At 37.2% G+C, this 19569-nt stretch overlaps 1 protein-coding gene across 2 annotated transcripts in view; it reads right to left on the bottom strand.

Annotated features, from left to right (window-relative positions):
* APBA2 (amyloid beta precursor protein binding family A member 2) overlaps positions 1–18717 on the bottom strand; it is a gene marked incomplete at both ends in the record, with an annotated part of 45362 nt that extends 26645 nt beyond the window's left edge. For both annotated transcript variants that reach the window (XM_082322582.1, XM_082322581.1), the window contains 3 exons: positions 5134–5170; positions 6546–6626; positions 17749–18717. In XM_082322582.1, coding sequence (XP_082178708.1) covers positions 5134–5170; positions 6546–6626; positions 17749–18717 — 1087 coding nt within the window. The remainder of the gene's footprint in view (positions 1–5133; positions 5171–6545; positions 6627–17748) is intronic.
* Positions 18718–19569: the final 852 nt, after the last annotated feature.

The following is a 19569-nucleotide window of genomic DNA, read 5'->3' as shown; positions in this document are numbered from 1 at the left end:
CTATGCTCATCATCCTCTTTATTTAGCTGTTAAGCTTTACATCTAGCTTGATTAGATCAACAGGAAAGAACAGTCATTCCAGAATTTGGCTGAAATCTCTTGACAGTGAATATTTTCTGTTCCTCAACAGTTTTATAAAAGAAATTTGCTTTGAGCTGTATCAACTTTCCAAGCTGCTAACACATTTTTTTGAAGTACATCAGTCTCATGTGTGAGGAGAAAAATGACACTGAAGGGAGATGCTAATTTAAAAAAAAAAAAAAAGCTTTCTTGTACAGTGGATTATTTCTATTTATTTATAATCAATTGAATGTGGAAGATTAATATATGGAGAAGGAAAAATATACAGCATGCTATGCTGGTGAAATTTACTGAAATAGTGGTTTGCACATATATATTTTTAGTGAGCATTCCTATCCCTCGTTTTCCTGTTCTAATTTAGAAAAAGTCTTCCAACAGAAAATAAACTTGATTAAAAGAAGTGACTTTCTTCTTCAAGCAATGTTGCTGACACCTATACTTCCATGCCACCTTACATTCGCCTGCTGGAAATGTCAACCTCCAGCAAAAAAACCCATCTTTGTAATTCAGTAATCAAAGTATATAAACACAAATGTATATTTGTACCAGTCCTGTACTCTTCAGAGACCTGATATTAACTAACAATGCTCACACAAAATGGAGCTATTTGTTTTGCTACCAAACACCATAGTTTCAACCTTCGAAAGGACAATTATATACCTCAGGAGGACACATTTTGGTTTAGATCACATCCGTACAAATCCAGTAATGATTTGGATCTTCATTATAACTCAGAATAGAATTCTGTGGAATTTAAAATTCTCAGAGTATTGGGAAAGAATAAAAAAATATCATGACAATCTCCACCGAAAGTGTGAAAATCCTCCATTAAACCCTTGGGAAGTTACTAATTTAAAAAGTCACTGAAACTTTTCATGAAGGCCAAGTCTTTCAGTACCTCAAAAAAATGATCCCTGTTCCTGCAGCACTAATTCACTGAATGAAATAAAAGAAAATTAAAATTCCACAAGAACTTCATTTACTATGTCTCCGTTCCTCTTTTCTTACATCTTTGCACCATTACATTTTTCAGCAGATGGATAACATATTTTATATGGTACCTCTTCTGATGATATTATTCATATGTCTTTTCAGGCCTAAAACTTAGTCTCATACATCTGTACTTCTTTCAGCATGCAACAAAATATTAATGTTGCATCATATTGACATCTCGTTTCAAGGGTAGCAAAGAGGGAAATTAATTAAAGATGTGAATTTAATGTTAAGTTAAGTTAAGTTAGCAAAATTTCATTAGAAACCTGCATCAACACACTCATTCAAAATGAAAAAGTGGCTTTAATTTTGTTTTCCTTCATTCACTTCAGGCTAAGTAAATCAGGCTAAATTGAATCAAGGTTGCTTAAACTCTAAAATACACTTACCCACATAATGTTTAAATCAGTTTAACTAACCTGCTTTAGTAGTTAATTTAGATTAATTTTCTTGAAATATTTCATGTGTCTGAAGACAGGTAAAATTGCAATTCTTGGTACAAATCCTAATATAGTCATTACTACATCAAGCAAAGACCAAAATTCTAGGAGTCTGCAGGATTTGTCAACAAAAAAAGTTGTGCTGGTTATTTAAAATGTATCAGGCCCTTAATTTACTTCCTTTCTATCCCAAAAGCTCTGTCTGAACTCAGGAAAGCTTGTTTTCTCTTCAATTATTTTCAAGAATGTAGAATTTGTCACACTTCTGGTTATATCTGTGCTTTGTACATCTTTGAGCAAGACATTTTTGTCTTCCAAGTCAGTGATAGGCTACGTCAAAGGCACTTTCCCGTTTCCTAAAGGCATGTTCAGAGATCTCTTTTTACGTATACACTGCTAGCATCTCCAAGCATGAAACAGTAATCCCCACCATATCTTAGGCGTCTGTGAAATTAATGAGTGTTACAAAGGAAACAACAAATTCTTCTCATGTCTTGGCTGTTTGGTGACAGCAATGGTGTTTTTAACTAATTTGTCTGAAAAACTTCTTGAACAAGGAAATAACCTAGAGTTTTAAGGAATTTTATTATCCTAACTTTATTTATTTGGATTCTTTAAAGATGATTGGGGGTTTTTTTGGTTGGATATGGTTTCATCATCTCTACATAGCATTAGAAAGTGATTTTTTGCAGAATCATTATACTAGCAACAAATTCTGCAACATCATGTATAAAACAACAGCATGTATGAAATGCTCATACCACAAGCTAATACAGACCCCTCCTCCCCCCCCCCCCCAACCCCACATGTTGGGCAGAAAACATTTCCAACATACATTTCCCATCATGAAGGCAATGTAAGCAATTGGCAGGTAAAATAAGACATCTGTTGGAAGGATGGAATGGTATTGAAAATTGGCAGGGTCAAATTGGGTTACCTGAGTGTTTTCTTCCCTTATCTCTGACTGCTTTAAATAATATAAAAATGCAGACTTGGCTGAGGTCCCAGCTCATCAGAGCACTTAAGCATGCCCTTGACTGTAAGCATGTGTCAGGCTTACTGATTAAGAAGGGAAGAAGAAAAAAAAAGATTTGAAACTTGAAGGTTAGTTCAGTGTGAACAAAGATTGGCATTTTATGTCGAGTATTGGTGCTTAAACGTTAGATAACTGTTTCTGAAAAATCTAACTGCAAATTCCTGTACTATCTTATCAATGCAATAGAGATTACTTGGTTTTCTACTGATCTATTAATGCAACAAGTATAAACATGTTTCTAGACTAAGGAGACTAGGTCTAAACATTTTTAAATTAACTTATTGTTTGTATTCATAAAATAAGAAAAAGAATACTCATTCAATAATTCAGCATAACTGAATTTAATAATCTGTTAGGAGCATATTTTTATATTTATTGAAAAGGATGCGTAAACCAAGGATTCAGACAGTATTTAGAGACTGCGCTCAGAGCACAGAAGCACTTTCAACTTCCTGCTGAGAACCATCATACGCCAGGGAGTCGCTGAGACCTTAGGGTGCATGGCACTGCAGCAGATTTTGCATAAGGAGTAAAGGGACGCAGGGCATACGTCACCTTGCGGAACGCCTATCTACAAGTTTCATATTTTGGCTCATTTCTTTACTTCATCGTGGTTGTGACTGTGCAAGGGAATGAGATCTATGGTGAAAGGACAAATATGGAGAGCAAAAAAGCCAGAACCCCTGAACATGGAACTAATTATTACTACAAGCATGTAGTGGTACTACTACTGAAACAATTATACTAGCAAAAGGACACATTTCCAATATTTGTTGTGCCTGTTATCTAATTTGTTTTTATGTCCACATGGCACATGAAAAATATTATGTATTCATAGAGATATAGATACAGCTACTGTAGTTAAGGAGTCGTGCTGAAAGTGCCTGAACAGTTGACTATTAATATAACCAGGATATGGTTGTGGTATTGCCGTCAAAGCTCAGGGAAGAACAGGGAGTGTTAGCTGACAGAATCTTTTCTTATGTGCAGTAGGGTCCTGTTCCTTTTGGGACTCTACATACAAATTAATAATAAAAACTGTTTTTCTTTTAATTCAGAGAGCAGTCATGTTAGCTATCATAAGCTCCTAGTGAGCTACGTATTTATTTGAATTAGACAATGCCATATAATACCTGCAATAGAAAAAGCCTAATAGGTAGCTTATCCTCACATTCTGTGCGACTATAGAAAAAATTCAGAGAAAGCAAAATGACTGAACTAAAAAAAAAAGTATTATGTTATCTAAAAGAGTATACTGACTCCTTTCCAACAGAGTAGTGAGCTGATTGGTAAGAAAAGAAAGAGTCATAACCTTTTTATCCCAATAAAATTAAAATGTGCAGTTGTATCTGCACGCGCTGTGAGGGGTGAATTTTCTAGTCTGTTTTAAAGCTCTACTTACGCTGGCCTCCCTTTATAGTTGTCCCCTATACAATCAATAGATGCTTATTACAAAGTATCAGCTTGCTTTCTTGTTTCCGCCACCTTTGGGGAATGCATTTAATTTACCTCTATTTAGGACCTGTTAGCCAGTACATGCCAATTGGTATGTTTAATTTCCTTCAGATGTCAATCTGTGTAAAAGGGGCAATCTTTGAACTTTCCATTTGCTCTGCCTCTTCAAGGAAATGACTAAAAACAGAAGTTGCTAGTCAAGCTGATGAGATGAGGGAATAGAAGAAAAATGTGTTGAACATTCTAGTAGTATTCTAAATTGCCGTAAGTTTTCCCCGAGTTGAGAATAGCATTAGAAATCAAGTTTTTAACATTCATTTATGGTTTCCATTGTGAGGAAAAGCGTGTTCATGGCAGATGTAAGGGGTCAGGTCCTTAGAAGTTTCCTACTGTCTTTTCTCACTTTACAGTGTAGACTAGACGTTTCCAGCAGGAAAAGCTGTATGCATTTTCCCCATACAAAGTTCTTCAGCTGTCTGTGAATCAGAGAATGATAATGTTTTCCACTAGGCTTTTCAGTATAATCCCATTTTATCTCTGTCCACCTTCTTGTCCACAATAAATTGACTTATTTTTCTCTAAACAGAAAATATGTAATAGCAGTGCAAAGGAGATTTTGAAGAAACACATGAAACATAGTTCTCCTAAACAGAGGATTGGATTACTAATTGTTTTGTCAGATCAGGAGAACCTTTCTGTTTGTGCCAACAACTGAGATTCCCAGAGTGCAATAACGGGCATCACATCAAAGTGATAGAGGGGCTGCTCTGAACAGTGAAATGACTCCTTCCTCTGCACAAGGCCGTGAAGAACAGGGTGCCCTTACACCTTCATAAATCTCCACCCTGGTGGGGCCCACTGTTACCACCTTTTTTACCCCCTTCCAGATTTGTAGCTGTCTCCATCTTCACCTTAGTCCTTCTGAGAGCTCTATCTGCTCCTCCTTTTTATCACTACCAAGCTCCGATTGCCACAGGGGGGGATGAAAATATTGAATACTTCAATACTTAAACTTTTCAGCTGTATTCTCTTGGGTTTGAGTGGTTTTTAGAACTGTGATCTTTAAAATACATTAAAGCATGTGCTTCTGTTTTATCCTACTTTAACTATGGATGATGTAAAACTTACCATCAACAAAACTTGGAAATGAAGAAACTTTCTTTGTCTGTTGAGAAATAAAAATGGTATAGCTGTAACAAAATCATTTTCACAAACTGAAGTGAATTCATATTATATTTAAACAGCTGACCATTGTTTATGAAAAATCAAATTTCTCTGTATAACTTCTGCATAGCCACTATTTAGTACAGTGAAACACATTACATCACAGTAATTAACCCAACCTAACTGGCTGGTGCCGTTTACCTGGAATCTCAAAGCAGATTAAGCAGATCCCACCACATAAAAAAATAAGGGAGGGTGGGGGGAAGAACATGAAAATTACCTAGGAAGTCAGCTGTCAGATGAGCAATACAAACCAGCAATTCCCAGTCCAGTAGTTTGTCCACTAGATCACGTTGCCTATTAATGATATCCCAAATTCCCAATTAAGACCATTTAACAATATTATACAAATCAAGATTCCGGGTCAGTGAATAAAAAGAACTGTCCCTGATTGCACAGTACATAGCATTATACTTAATCTCAGCAGGGGCCACAACAGTGCTCTTTTTCTGCTGCTGTCTCTATTCTCAATAAACTGATATAGTCCTTCCATTTGCTTGTCTTTTGCCAGCCTCCTCAAGCATTCCTGTCTCCAGGAAAGAGGCTCATTTCTCCATTATGGGAAAAGGCTTGAGAAACGTGCCTCTTCATTAATGTAACACGCTAGAGGCTAAATATGTTATATGTTTCTGAGAAAACAGACTTCTGCTTTTAAGTCTGAATTTCATTCCATTGTGTCTAGCCTCAAGCATAACCTCATTCTGCATTCTTAGGTGTCTTCTTTGTGCTAGTCTACAGTGACAAGAGCAGGTCTGCGTATCACTGCATCTTTTTCACAGCTGACTGAGCCAGTACACATCTTACCACAGAGGCCACTCAAAAAGATGTGAATCATTTGAGCCCTCAGCACTGAATGATGTGCTTGATATTAGGCGTTATTTAAAGAGAATTATTCCTGTGGGAATTAGGCAGTCCTTTGGTTTCAAAGACTGACCTTTGGGGGCGAGGGTGAAGAAAGAAAAAAAGCAGAAGCCAATTTCTTTTTGATGCTACTTTTGCTCTCCAATAATCCAAAAAGAGAATTTTTGAAGTGTTCTCCCTATTCTGCGTGTCATCAGAAAATTTTAGGCTTGAGTACATGCCACGGACTGTTACGTAAAATGAATGTGGCAGCAATAGTTTCATGGGTATATCGTTCAAAGACTTTCTGGAATATGCAGATGTGGTATTTATTGTCAGTTCAGGAAAAGAAACAGAGCCTAAGTATGTGTGTGTGAGAGGGAGAAAGCTGACAATTTGGTGCCTGCTTTCCCTCGTGGAAGCCTGATGGCAGTAAGATAGGCAGCAGAAATGGCCTAACGGCCTGAGGTACCTACCTCGGGTGTATTATTATTGTCAACTGGTCCATTGAGGTCTGAACGCTGTTGCTTCCTTGGCTGCTCTAAACCATTGCACATCTATAAGAAAAAAGAGAAAGGATTCCAAATCCTTTTGTCTTCTCAAAAGCTTCAAAACAAAGCAGAGATTTCAGTGGAAGTCCATGGTGCAAAACAGAAAATTTTCACTAGATGAAATTACATTCAGAAAATTTTAATAAAAAATTCATAAAACATTAACATATGAAACTGTATTTAGCATGTTCTCCATTATTTTACAACAGTCATTGGTCATGAAGCTGTTCTGTGTAGTTATTTATATGTATTTATATGTAGTTACTTATGTGCAATCAATATTCATTACTGAGACTGAAATGTCATAATGTGACATAATAGTTGGAATTTCCTATTGTAATTTAGCAAATATGAGTCGTATAAAAATGTTGAGCTGTTTAATTATAATAAAAGATCTACTTTGATGTAAATAATATGACATTGCAATTATCATTAAGTAGCCATTATGCTACTGACTTAAATTTAAACTAAATGATTTTATTTCAATGCAAATTTTTCACATAAAATTAAGGCAAATGCTGACATGTTCAGATTGTTCAGAAACCAAAGTCAGAATTTTTAAATGTGTTTATGCTCAGTACTGGACAAAATCAAAATAGTCCTAATGGCCACCTCTGATCTGAAAAACAGAATCCTAGCACTGAATATAGGATTCTCTGTTCATGGGAGATACCTCATGGCATCTCCCTCCTCTTGGGCCACACAAATCTACACGATGCTGGAAGCACAGGTTCAGGCTTCTGAAGAAATGTAAAAAGGAAAATATAAAACCTTATACAAAGAAAATACTAAGTCTTTTAAACCATGGAACACTCCTTTTCTTCTGAGTTCCAATATTCTCAGGGGCAGAATTTCTTCTCCAGACCTGACACAAGTCACAGAACACCAGCACCTGGCACAGGGAGCACCTGTGTCCCATGCGTACCGAGAAAATGAAGTGCTCATGACTCCAAGTTTCAGTGTTAGAAATCTGGAAGACCAAGGTGATTTCTGGAACAAATTTTTATAGCTTAGGATATTTCACTTTCCTTTTTTCTCAGTTTCCCCATTATGTATAAAAAAGAGTGCCTAAATGCCACTGTCATCGTAAGGCTTCACAAATAAGAACTTGTATCAACAATTGTGCAAATGGAAAACACTGAGCTAGTTTTATTTCAAAGGGTCAGCCTGAATGTTACATGTGAACATAACTCCTCGTCTTCTGACTTCCAAATGCAATATGTAGCTGTACTCAAAGAAAGTTTGCATGTTCATCTCTAGACGAATTATTCCCTATGAGTAATATTTAGTCAGCTGAACAAAATGTGCTAATGAAGCAGGCACATTAGAGCTATTCATTCAGTAATGCTAATTCTCAGGTAGGACAACATATACAAAGCAAAAATTCACAAAGTAGTAAGCAGGATTCTAGGAAAGAAAAGACTGTCTATCTGAGATGATACACACAGAGCACCAAGACTTGGGGACCCACTGACTAGTGCCCTATCTACATGGCTGTAGTAGCTAAGCAGCTTACCATATCCCTGATTATAAATGCTATTCTGTTTGAGACAAGACAAATCTAATTATATTGCATGGCTAAGCTAATATGGAGCAATATGTGTTGATGTGGAGTGAAATATATTAATAAGGTAAACAAATATCTAGAGGGCTTTAATAAAACAAGCATAATAATCATACATTATTCCCTAAAATAGTAGGATTAGATCAAATATGCTTTAAGCAGGGAAAATGACATGGCCACAATGAAGATACATTAAACTGTAAACAGTGACAGCAAATAATTAACTCCAGTATGTACAACAGAATGTTAATACTTTTAAAGCTTTGTCACTTCTGATTATCACACACTTGACTGAACTAAAAATGTACCTGCATATAAAGAAAGAATTGGTTGACTGGTTTAGGAAGTATACCGTGGGTGCCGTAAACATTATTGAAACATGTCTCTGTCACAAATTTTACGTGTCAATGGACTTACTCAGCCCTGGGGATCATAATACCAATCATGCTCTCTGGTAATAGTTGCATATATAATTCCATATAGTCTTAATATAAAAATATGACTAAACATTTGGATGACATTTCCGTTTTGATTTATACATAGCTGTAATTTACAGGAGATCTTATTTTCAGGATTTTAGGAATATAAACAAGCCTTGCTTGTTTATTGTTTCCTAGTGACATATGTAGTATATATGTGTCACACGTGTAGTAGGTATGTTTGTTGTTGTGTATTGGCTGGGTTCCAAAGAGAAGTCTGTGCAGAATACATGACGAGTTGGGATCAATCACATCACCTCTGCAAGGAATATAATAAATGATTTTTATTTACTATTTGGTGTCTGTACAGGAAGGTGAATTTTTTTTTTCCCCAGTGTTTCGCCTATGTGTTTAGGAGCCCCAGTCTAATTAGGCAGAATCTCAGGTACAAAGAATTCTTCCATTTCTTTTATGCACATCTATGTGCACAATATGTTTCACCTCTGGCTGATCTATTAACACTTTGTTCTTCAAAAGTGTTGTGATGGGGAGGGGAGGGTGTCACTGCGAGCACTTCCTCCAAACAAAGCTGAGTTTAATATCACATTCTTGAGATCTTCTCAGCTTTGGAGTGTAGCTATGTCCCTTCATCAGCAGCAAGAAATATCGAGTAGTCAGTAAAGGGAGTCGTGCCTGTCTGAGATTTTCTGTGCCCAACGTTTGCCTGCAAATATGTGGGCTGTTACAATGACCCTTTACAAATTAAGGGTCGAGATATTCATGCTAAAGAAATGTTTGCTAACATTGTATCCCAGACGGAAAGGGCAGAAAGAAGTACAGGGAGAAGGGCTTCCCTTTTTTTCCATAAGACTTACAGCGTCAAAGGAGAGAACTACGCAGAGTAGGCAGGGCTGTATCTCCCGTACACAGTTACAAACCATGTGGTCTCATATGTATGGAAGGAAATGCTTCTAGATCAAGGATGAAGGGACTGTTTTGAAGCTTCTTTATGGCATAAGTTTTAGAAAACATAACATAAATTCTGGTATTCAGTGTGGGCTGGAAGTTGGTTCATGCTCCCAGGTGATCTAACCAATGTCAAATAAATTATCATACTCAATACTTGCTTTCTTCATGTTTCTTACAGAGTTTCCAATTTATATTGTTGTTTTAAGTGTTAAAATAGCTAGAAAAATCACATTTGAGGGAAACACATATAAGGTATTATAAATACTTTATACTCTGACTTGCAGTTTAGAATAGGACCTAAAGCTAAACCGGAAATCTGGAACCGACTGCACACTAACAGAGGTTCAGCTATGTTAAAAGTCTCATATCCTAGGATAAGATTCTGATAAGAGGACAGATTCTCTAAAGGAAAGATATAAAAATATTAAAATATTAAAGGTGTAGCATTATTAATACTTTTGCCTCTGAGCTAGTACTGAGGCAGTGTCCAGTATCATGTGAAGGAACGTAGGGCAGCAGAAAATGGCATCTTTAGGCTGAGAGGAAAACCAGCCTCTACTTATTTGAGGTCACTGAAGCACCTAGGCACATCTTTCAGAAATAAGCCTGCAGCTCTACCCATGCCCTGTCTAGCCCTGTCCTGATGGCTAATTGCCAGGCCTGCAGCCACCTGGGCCACCCTCCTCCCACCGATCTTGCAGGGCCCCTCCCAGCCAACCAGGCCCCCTTTACAACCACCCCCTCCTGCAGTATAAAGTCCCTCTTAGCTAGAGGTGAGGGCTGGTAACAATTAAATTCTGCTGTTTCTTAACACTACTGGTTGTTTACTCCAGTGTAAGCTGTTTAGCTTTTTAGTCAAAAGCTTATCTTAGCAATATGGTCCTCCTCAAAGTTGCCACCTGTGATCCTGAATGCTGCTGTGGTGCTCAGTGCTGATGAAGCCCTTTCCTGCTGGGGAACGTTCTGCTGGAAAACAGCAGGTTAGTCCCTTTCTTGATTTACTCAGAGGAATAATTTGGCTGAGAGAGGAAGGAAAGATTAGTTTTTTCAGAATTGTCAACCCTTTTTGTAAAGAGTTGGTAAGCAAGCATTGAGTGCAGCTCAAAGGCATGGTAAGGCTTTATTACTATGTTTAAACAATTGAATAATGAGGCTTATGATGTGTACCTGCCAATCTCTTTACTAGCAATACTGTTCAAATATTACCAAATAATGTGTTCAGAAACCAATGTACTGGCTTATATATTTTGAAACTCATCTTGAAGACTCCTAAGCTTCTTGGAGAAGAGATGTTTTGTGGTAGGTTCCAATTGAAAAAGGTTCCTTGTGGTAGGTTCCAAGAAGAAAAAAACCTTCTTGGAAAAGAGATGTTTTGTGGTAGGTTGACTAGATTAAGTTACCTGTTGCACAAGTAAATCAACAGATCTAATTGACTTTTCATCCAGGCTTGCTGTCTCTCTAGAACAAAGGTAAAGCAGATAGGTATTGTTATGTTTGCCACTTAAGCACAGAACTTCAGTTTCTATTTTCAACTTCTATGATCTTCTGTTGGTTTCTGAAGACAGTTTATTAAGGGGCTATGTGTCCGCTTGATATTTAAACACTACTAGGTTTATAGAAACACATCAAGGTGCATCTAAAACATCTTTTTGAATCAATAGATGGTAACCTAGTAACAAGTCTATTATGGCAGTACTATTCCTATTAAACTACATGACTGAAATAACTTTTCTTGTAGATGCTGGTGATGTGTAGTGGGAATGGCTTAATGAGCTGCTGCATTAGTTATCGTAACATCAGTAACGTGCTGTTGTCAGCAAGAGCAATTTGACCCATCAGGATACACTTACAAAGATAGAATCTGAATGAGGAAGTTCCTGACTAGCTGAAGGACTTCTGATTTTGATCACAGAAAAAAGGCCGGACTTCACACTCTATTCTCTCACAAAGATTCCATTACTTATGTGCTAATTTAGAGGTGGTGCTAGCATATGTCAGAAGTGAAGAGGAAAATATTTGTAGAAAGGAGTAGTTCCAAGTAAGCAAGTCAAGTTAGAGTACAGCACTGGTGTTATAAAAAGAGAAGGAGCCAAAGTAAGTTTAGAGACCTAAGCATTCCACAAAAGAATTTCAATATTCTATCCAATTTCAATAAACATTAGAACAATCACCAACTGATTTTTATCATCTTAAAGAACTAAGAGGTTTTTTGTCCTTGCATATATTTAAAATTGAGAACCAGCCACGATAAGAGTTTCAGAGAAATAGCTGTGTTGAATGGTGCATTTTTATGTGGATGTAGCTTGGAGTGCATGCTGCCTTCTGCTTTGAACTTCCCAGAGAAGACTGTCACTAATGCCTCTTTAAGTAAGAGACATCGATTTTGCTGTCTCCTGGTGTTGGGAGTTTATTGCTAAAAAGTCATGACTCAGCCAATTAGCACAGAGAAACTGGTTTTGTTTGAGAATATTTGGACTGTTTAGCACTTTTCAGTAAGTACTTATACTTGCTAAGTTCGGGAACTGTTACTCAGTAACAGATATTTAATATCTCTGCCCCACAGCTGCCTAGAACACATGGGAGAATGCAGCAAGCTTTTTTTAATACTCTTTATTTACACCCGTTTGTGTTTTCGACAAATCCTGTCAAATAAATCTCATAATACTCAGACTGAATTCCAGTAAGACATTCCTAAGATACAGGTTTTCTAAAATGTCTATCATCTTAGCTGCTTCAGACTGTTCTACGGGTGAGATCTTTTATGGACAAAAGACACCTGGATTTGGGTGCTCTGCAGCAGAAGAGCACTCTGGCTGTGCCAAGAGAAGGGAATAAACCTCAAATATTTTTGTCAGTACTGAGCTCTACTAGCACAGGTAAACAAAACACAGTAGCAGCACTGATGTATGCAAAGGTGTTGGAGAACAAACTGAGACAAAAAAGAAGACTTTGTAAAACTTCCTTTCACAAATTTTTTTGTTAGTGATATTTTATCTGTCTCTGAATGTCCACAATGAAAAAGTGTAAGCCTATATGGAAGTTGTGAAATGAGACTAACACTGCAGAAGCTCGTGGTGTCCCTACCAGGGGAGTTTGTATGAGCATATTTGGTTAGGTTCTCAAATGTATGCCAGTGATAGGAAAGTATGACTGAGAAATGAGAAGCAATAGGATTCACGTGTCACAGGCAGCATCATTAAAAAGTAGACTTCCCCCTAAGATGCTCCTTCTTAATGGTGATAATGGCAAATCCCTGTTTCTTCAAAAGGGTATAGGTGAACGTAGGGTGTTGGTGCTCTTTAGAAACTTTATCTTTTATTGTTGGTGAATAAATTTGTTTGAATAGGGTAGGAGAGAATAAGCATACTCAGGAGTCCGCAGTCTGAAATCTAAGTAGATGAGACATGAAGACCAAAGGGGTCCTTAGACTGTCAATGCTCAAGTGTTGAGTCCCATAGTCATCTTTAGTCCCCACTCATCAGAAGTAGCTCTCAGGCCATGCCAATGTCAATATTTCATAAAAGTATGACTCTAGTTGGGATGAAATGAGTAAAATTTGCCACATATGAGGTTCCAGAGAGGAGCAATTATTTAACTATGAGTCCCATTAGTGCAAAGGACATCTTCCATTGGTATTATTTCAGGTGCTGTCCAATGTTTTGCTAACTTTTTTCTTGACTGCTTCTACCATTTTTTAATTATGCTACCTGACTGTATAGAGTTTGCCTATTATATTACTAATACTAAGTTAATGCTATGTCATCGTTCTCTGCAGATGTCTTATGGGTGCAATAATAGAAACTAAAGTTCCAAATGCTGTCAGGGAGCAGCAGGATGGGCCTGGGACTGCCTCATATCATACTGCTTTGTGGGAAGGAAGCAGGGCAGCATACATATGCAGAACTGATCTGGAGATAAGCTTTTTGTGGGTCAAGCTTTAGTTTAGACCAGGCCCTTGTTCATATTTTGTGCAGTACAAGCACTCATCTGCAACAGGAGACTACTCACTTTCCACCTAGTAAACCTGTTCCTAGGTTGATTATTAGTGTGCCAAACCAACAATATTCTAGCTAAACTTGAAGCTATGCAAATGTAATAGTATTCCAAAAAGAAAAAAATTTCCAAGTCAACAGCAAGTACTTTCACACAGGAACACCACATGAATTTAAAATTTCTGGTCATACTGTATACTACTGTCAGCTGAATGAACCATTCAGTTCCTCTTCCTCCTTATTCCACCTAAAGATATACCTAAGTCAGTTAATTAATGTTTATTTTACAATAAAAACTGTGATAATTCAGGAGAATTACATCAATAGGGTGTCTGACCATATTCGACTTCTCTGCATGAAGCTGAAACATATAAAATGAAATTATAAGCAAAAAAGAAAATTTTTTCATGTGTCGGATAAATTAACAATTGGCTCAGTCTGAGATGACTAAGATGTCAAATGGAGGTGGGGCAAACTCCTAGCTTGAGGAGGTTGTTAAATTTGAGTTGTGTCATAAAATGCCCAAAATATTCAGTTTCAACTTCACAGATATGCCTTTCTTAAATAATGTATGCATAGAAAACCTGCAAGGAATAAATGTTGTACTAAGCAGTGAGTTAGAGCAAATATACACTCTAAATGTATTCTAGGTTTCCCTCAGGCTTGTCTAGTGCAAATCTTCTGCATTTCCCTAGGGGTATTTACAAATAAAGGCTCATACAAGAAAGCTCGTATATCCCCAAAGTTTTCAAGGGTGAGCAAGTATATTCAAAACTGGAGACTGACCCACACTGAAAGTAAAATGAGATGCTTACTTTGTTTTCCATTCTCTGTAGATTGTTGGGTCTTTCTTAGAAGTGACTACTGTTCTCTGGTGATTAATTGCTGAAATCAAACCCAGCAACTGGAACCTTTAAAATTGCTTTTGTCTACTGGTTATTTAACATTTTGTATGTAAGACAATTGCTAGCATTTATCATGGGCTAAGAATTAATAACTATATGTTTTTAAAGGTATGTAAAAATGTATTGTGTATCAGTTACTGTTAATTAACCTGAAATTTTATGCAGCAGTATTACCACCTATGGGAGGCAGGAAAGGAGGAGAGGAGCAGAAACATTAAAAAAGGCTAAGGACAGCAACAGTATGTGCATAAAACCACAAAATGCACATTGCTGTTTGCTTATTGTTTACAAAAACTGACATACACATAGTATCTTGTTTTATCTTAAAAGCATTCAAATCTACATTTACTTAAAGAATCGGGGCAAAAAAGTGTTCCATATGCAATACGTATCTTTCTGTGTCATCCTTCTCACCATGATATTTTGTACTGTGTGATGCACAATTAAGTGAAATCTTTTAGCAAGATGACAAACCCAAGGATCTTCCAAGCAAATTCTCTGCAAACAATAAGTTTGGCATGCAAATCTACTGACAGTGGCCTTGGTTTTTTCTCCTTTCACTATGTAAGAACTTTAATTATTGTAATTAAAATAATGACTACCTCTGTTTCACAAATGAGACAGAGGTTCATTAGACAATACACTAATTGCATCCATCCATCCCTTAGACATTTTATAGTAAATAATAAAACAATTGAATGCCCCAGAAGAAAAAGAGAAAATCCTCTGTACTTTATCTGAATTCTTTGAGGTCCAATATCTATGTTAAAGGTCCAGCCACACCTCATGTTAAGGACTTTTAAGGACCTATTAAGAATAAAACTCATTTGGCAGAAATGGATACTGTACTCTAATGCCCTCACAATGAGCCTGATTTTTAGGTAAACCTGAGGATGATAAGCAACCTGCAGCAGGTGAGCAGAACACAGCAAGATAAGACCAGTCTTCTTATGATAAACACATCAAACTAATGCTTGCCAAAGATTACTTAACTTGCTTTTTACTCTCTTTTATATCCCTGGAGGCTTGGGGTGGTAGAGGGGAGAGTCTCCTCATGTCTCCATTTGTGAGCCTCTGTATCTCCATAGGAAATGCTGCTTTGCACCTTTATGCCTTGGAGACATATGTGCTCTTCTCTTCAGTGAAGATGCCCACAGCAGCTTTGTCTTGTCTCCTTTCTTACAAATTAAATGCATGTCTTGTCACCCAGTTTGTTTATCCCTTCATGCTGAACTGAAATGGATACCTGTACTGCTGTATCTCTGGCTGAGAAATGACTTTCCTTTTTCTCTTCATATTTGAAGGAATGAAATATTGTGTATTGTTTAATGCTCTGTCCATTAGGCAATAGTTTGTGGGTTTTATAAAGAGTGAGTGTAGAAACTCAATGGCTACATGCCAGCCAGTGGCTACCTATCACAGCAGCACTTCCTCCATTATTAAGAGATTAAGGCATTGGCCCAAGACTGATTGAAATGCAATTAAAGCTCAGACAGGCAACTCAGAAATACTTAGGTCCCTTTGTTTATTTTCACACCAGTGGCAGTTATATCAATATCCTGGTGTTACAAAACCCCCAGTTGTTAGCAGTTTGGCAAGAATTATAATAGAGATACAATGCAATTCAGCTCAACATCTGCTAAATAAACTTTGAAAGAGTACAAGAAGATGTTGAAATGAAAGTCTGTTTTGATTTCTGTTTTGAATTGGCAATCATTCAGGGGAAAAAAAACCCAACAATTTCTTATTCAAGCGTATAGAAGAATTCACAAACTTTCTTATTCAAGAGCTCCTCTTCTTTTTTGTTTTGCAAATACTTTCAAAACTTAGAAGCAGCAACACTCCCATAGCAGCTACTGGTGTACTGTGCCAGAAAGACCTAGTTCATCGTTAGTCTAAAACATGCTACTAGACTTCTCCTAGCCAATACATAGTAACTATTCAAACCATTCAAGATTATCAAGCTTATTCACATAAGCTAGAACTTTTGTGCTGGCAGTAAGGCACTGAATATAGCAAGTTACACAATTTGGTTCTAATTACACTTCTGAAAATAGAATGTAGAAATGAATATTAAAAACTTGCTGTAGATACAGGAAATCTGAAAATATCCCCCTAAGATTTTTTGTTCACAATTGTAATAAAGGTCAACCTGTTTCATCAGCATATACTTAAACTTTGGTTTCCTCTCACTGTTTTTTGGAGGAACTGACATATTATGTCTGTTTTTAATGGAATCATCTAGGTTAAATTGTTTAACTGTGGGGCAATTAACTATAGAAAATCATAATATTTATAGATTTGATAAAGGTGAAACAGGAAACTTCTACCTCTGAAGTTTAATAAAGCATTTTAATTAAAGATAAAGCAAAACAATTCACTTATCCTTACTAGTCTGTCATCTAAATACATGTTATGTTTTACCTCTTTTAGCTAGATCTTTCTTCATTGCACAAGATAACTTACATTCAGCTGCATATAACTTCAGAGATGCAAAGTCAAAGCTTTAAACTGACCTTAAAGCAAAGGGAATTAGATATGTCTCTCTATAAGGAAGTAGGCACATTCAATTTGAAACTTTAAAAAAGAAAACCTCACACCTCTGTTCCTCTAGAAAAGCTTGAGCTTCATTCCCAGCTTCTTTTTTCTGGCACTTAACATCAGAACAAGAAAAGATCATGCATGGTTTAAATTAAATTCTACGCTGTTCCTGTGATAAAACTGCTTAACAGGATTTTCGGTACAAGTAAAGCCCCTATTTATTCCTTCTTGCCAAGGTCAAGAGATGCCCAGCTAGTACAAACCCACACTAATATGCAGGTACTTCTTGCAGTTGTTTTAAACATGCAGTATCTGGCTTTGGTATATGTTCTATTGAAAACGAAAGAAATTAAAAGTAATCACCCACTAAGGCAACAGAACAGGAGCCCTTAACAGAAGAAAAAACACCCTTCAACTATTTCAATGCTGACCCCAGTTTTATCTAGTGTGTCACTGCAGAATAAAAATACTGTAAATAAACTAGTTTTGCCCCATGCATCTGGAATACCTTGTTCTACTTAGAATTGTCTGTACTCTGCAAAACCTCTTTCCTAGCTCTCTACCTAAACTGACTACATTCAGCACCTTTTTTTAAACATACAATGTGATTACGTAGCTGTGAATGCAATACAGAGTAAAAAAGTAAAAATATGGCGTGCTCATTCTGCTTGGAATAAATAACTAACATAATATTTGCATAATGCCTCTGACAGTCTGATTAAACAGAGAACCTCATACCTGCTCTTGTGGCCACTTCTGTCTGTCCTCTGGGGTTCTTGACTTTGCTTTAAAACCTCTAGGCATATCTCCACTGTGCTTAGAGGCAGATGGGATATTCAGTGACTTTGGCCTCCCCTCATGCCTGTTAGCACTGTGAACAGCTTCTCCCTTTGAACAAGTCTCTTTATAGTCATGTGCCATGTTTTCAGTCCCAGTGTGCTCTGGACTCATTTCTGTTGTACTATTAATACTGCTCATGCTCATACTCATCTTGATTTCTGCTACAATCTGGTCAATGTCCTCTTCCTGCTCTTCCAGCTCTGCATCCTCTTTTCTAGAATGGTATGGTGATATGGCCTGCGAGTTTCCATTAGCCTCTGCTGGGTAATAGTCCGGATAGCCACCTTCACTTTGACAATACTGTATGTTTTCTTCTTGGTCTTGAATCTCCAAAGATGACACTTCATCCTCCAAAATCTGAACACCATTATCTTGACCTTCCTGCCACTCTTGCCCATCTGTCACCTCATTTTCATCTTGGTGTTGAATTTTACCTTCAGCCCATTCTTCTACAGCTTCTTGACATTCATCTGTTTCAACATGGTGTTGCTCATGGGGAGCATACTCCTCCCCATTGCAGTCCATTCCTTCCAGGTAACTGTCATCCTCTGGACAGTATCTAATGTAATATGTGATCCCCTCTTCTTCTTCTGGCAAGCCTTCATCATAGTCCTCCTCCTCAGAGGTGTTATTCACATAGTCAGAGCTGGAGTCACCATCTCCACTATGATCATTGCACTCATGTTCCACAGGTGTGGGGCTACCTTGTCTGACAGTTCCTAGTTCTGCCTCCTTTGCTGCATAATCTTCAATAGGAAGGTCACTTTCATCATTTTCAGGCTCCCTGTTGTGAGATGAAGTAGGGCAAGTTCTCACTCTGTGATCCAGCATGCTGGCTGTAGTGCTTTGATGTTTCCTGTTTGCCATAGCCAACTCCTTATATGACAATCATTTCTAAGCAATTACTGTAGGGAAGATGGAAAAACACACATTGAGGAAAAGGTCATCAGTAGAGATCAGTGATATTAATAGGAAACAAACTGATAGATTTATATGGTAAAAAGGATGTGTTTGTAGATATTTAAACCAGATTCACAGACAGCTAACTTTTAAAATGCTCATGTTATGAAACCATGAAATCAAAGTAATAACTGGCACGCTGAAAGGAACAGATAAAGAGAAGGTTCTACATTTATGCTAAATGTATTCTAGTGTAGGATCTCCTCTGTCAATTTGACAGAGTATTAATCCTGAACCTTGAAATTAGTTTTCAATTTCTCTTTCTTGCCAGTAAGGGGTCATGCATTGATCACTATGCAGTAAACAGGAGCTCTTTTCAATTTTCAGCTTAGGCATTTCTTTAATGTGTACTGAAAGCATACATTTAGAATCTGACCTGCTCTTACCAAAACTAACAGAAAATAATTCTTTTAACTTGGCAGTCACATAAGGCACTAAAGGATAATGCATGGCTATTAAAGTTATTAAAAAAAAAAAAATCACTCACTGGTTTATTAGCTCTTACTAGCTGGATGCCATTAAGTATCTCCCATTGTTAAACCAAATATTTGTTTTTAGAATAGACTAGACTATTTCAGTTGGAAGGGACCTACAATGATCATCTAGTCCAACTGCCTGACCAATTCAGGGCTGACCAAGTTAAAGCATGTTAACGGCATTGTCCAAATGCCTCTTAAACACTGACAGCCTTGGGGCATTGACCACCTCTCTAGGAAGCCTGTTCCAGTGTTTGACCACCTTCTTGGTAAAGAAATGCTT

This window comes from Platalea leucorodia (assembly GCF_965183815.1).
Source record: "Platalea leucorodia genome assembly, chromosome: 9".
NCBI lineage: Eukaryota > Metazoa > Chordata > Aves > Pelecaniformes > Threskiornithidae > Platalea > Platalea leucorodia.
This window is presented reverse-complemented; position numbering and strand designations above follow the sequence as displayed.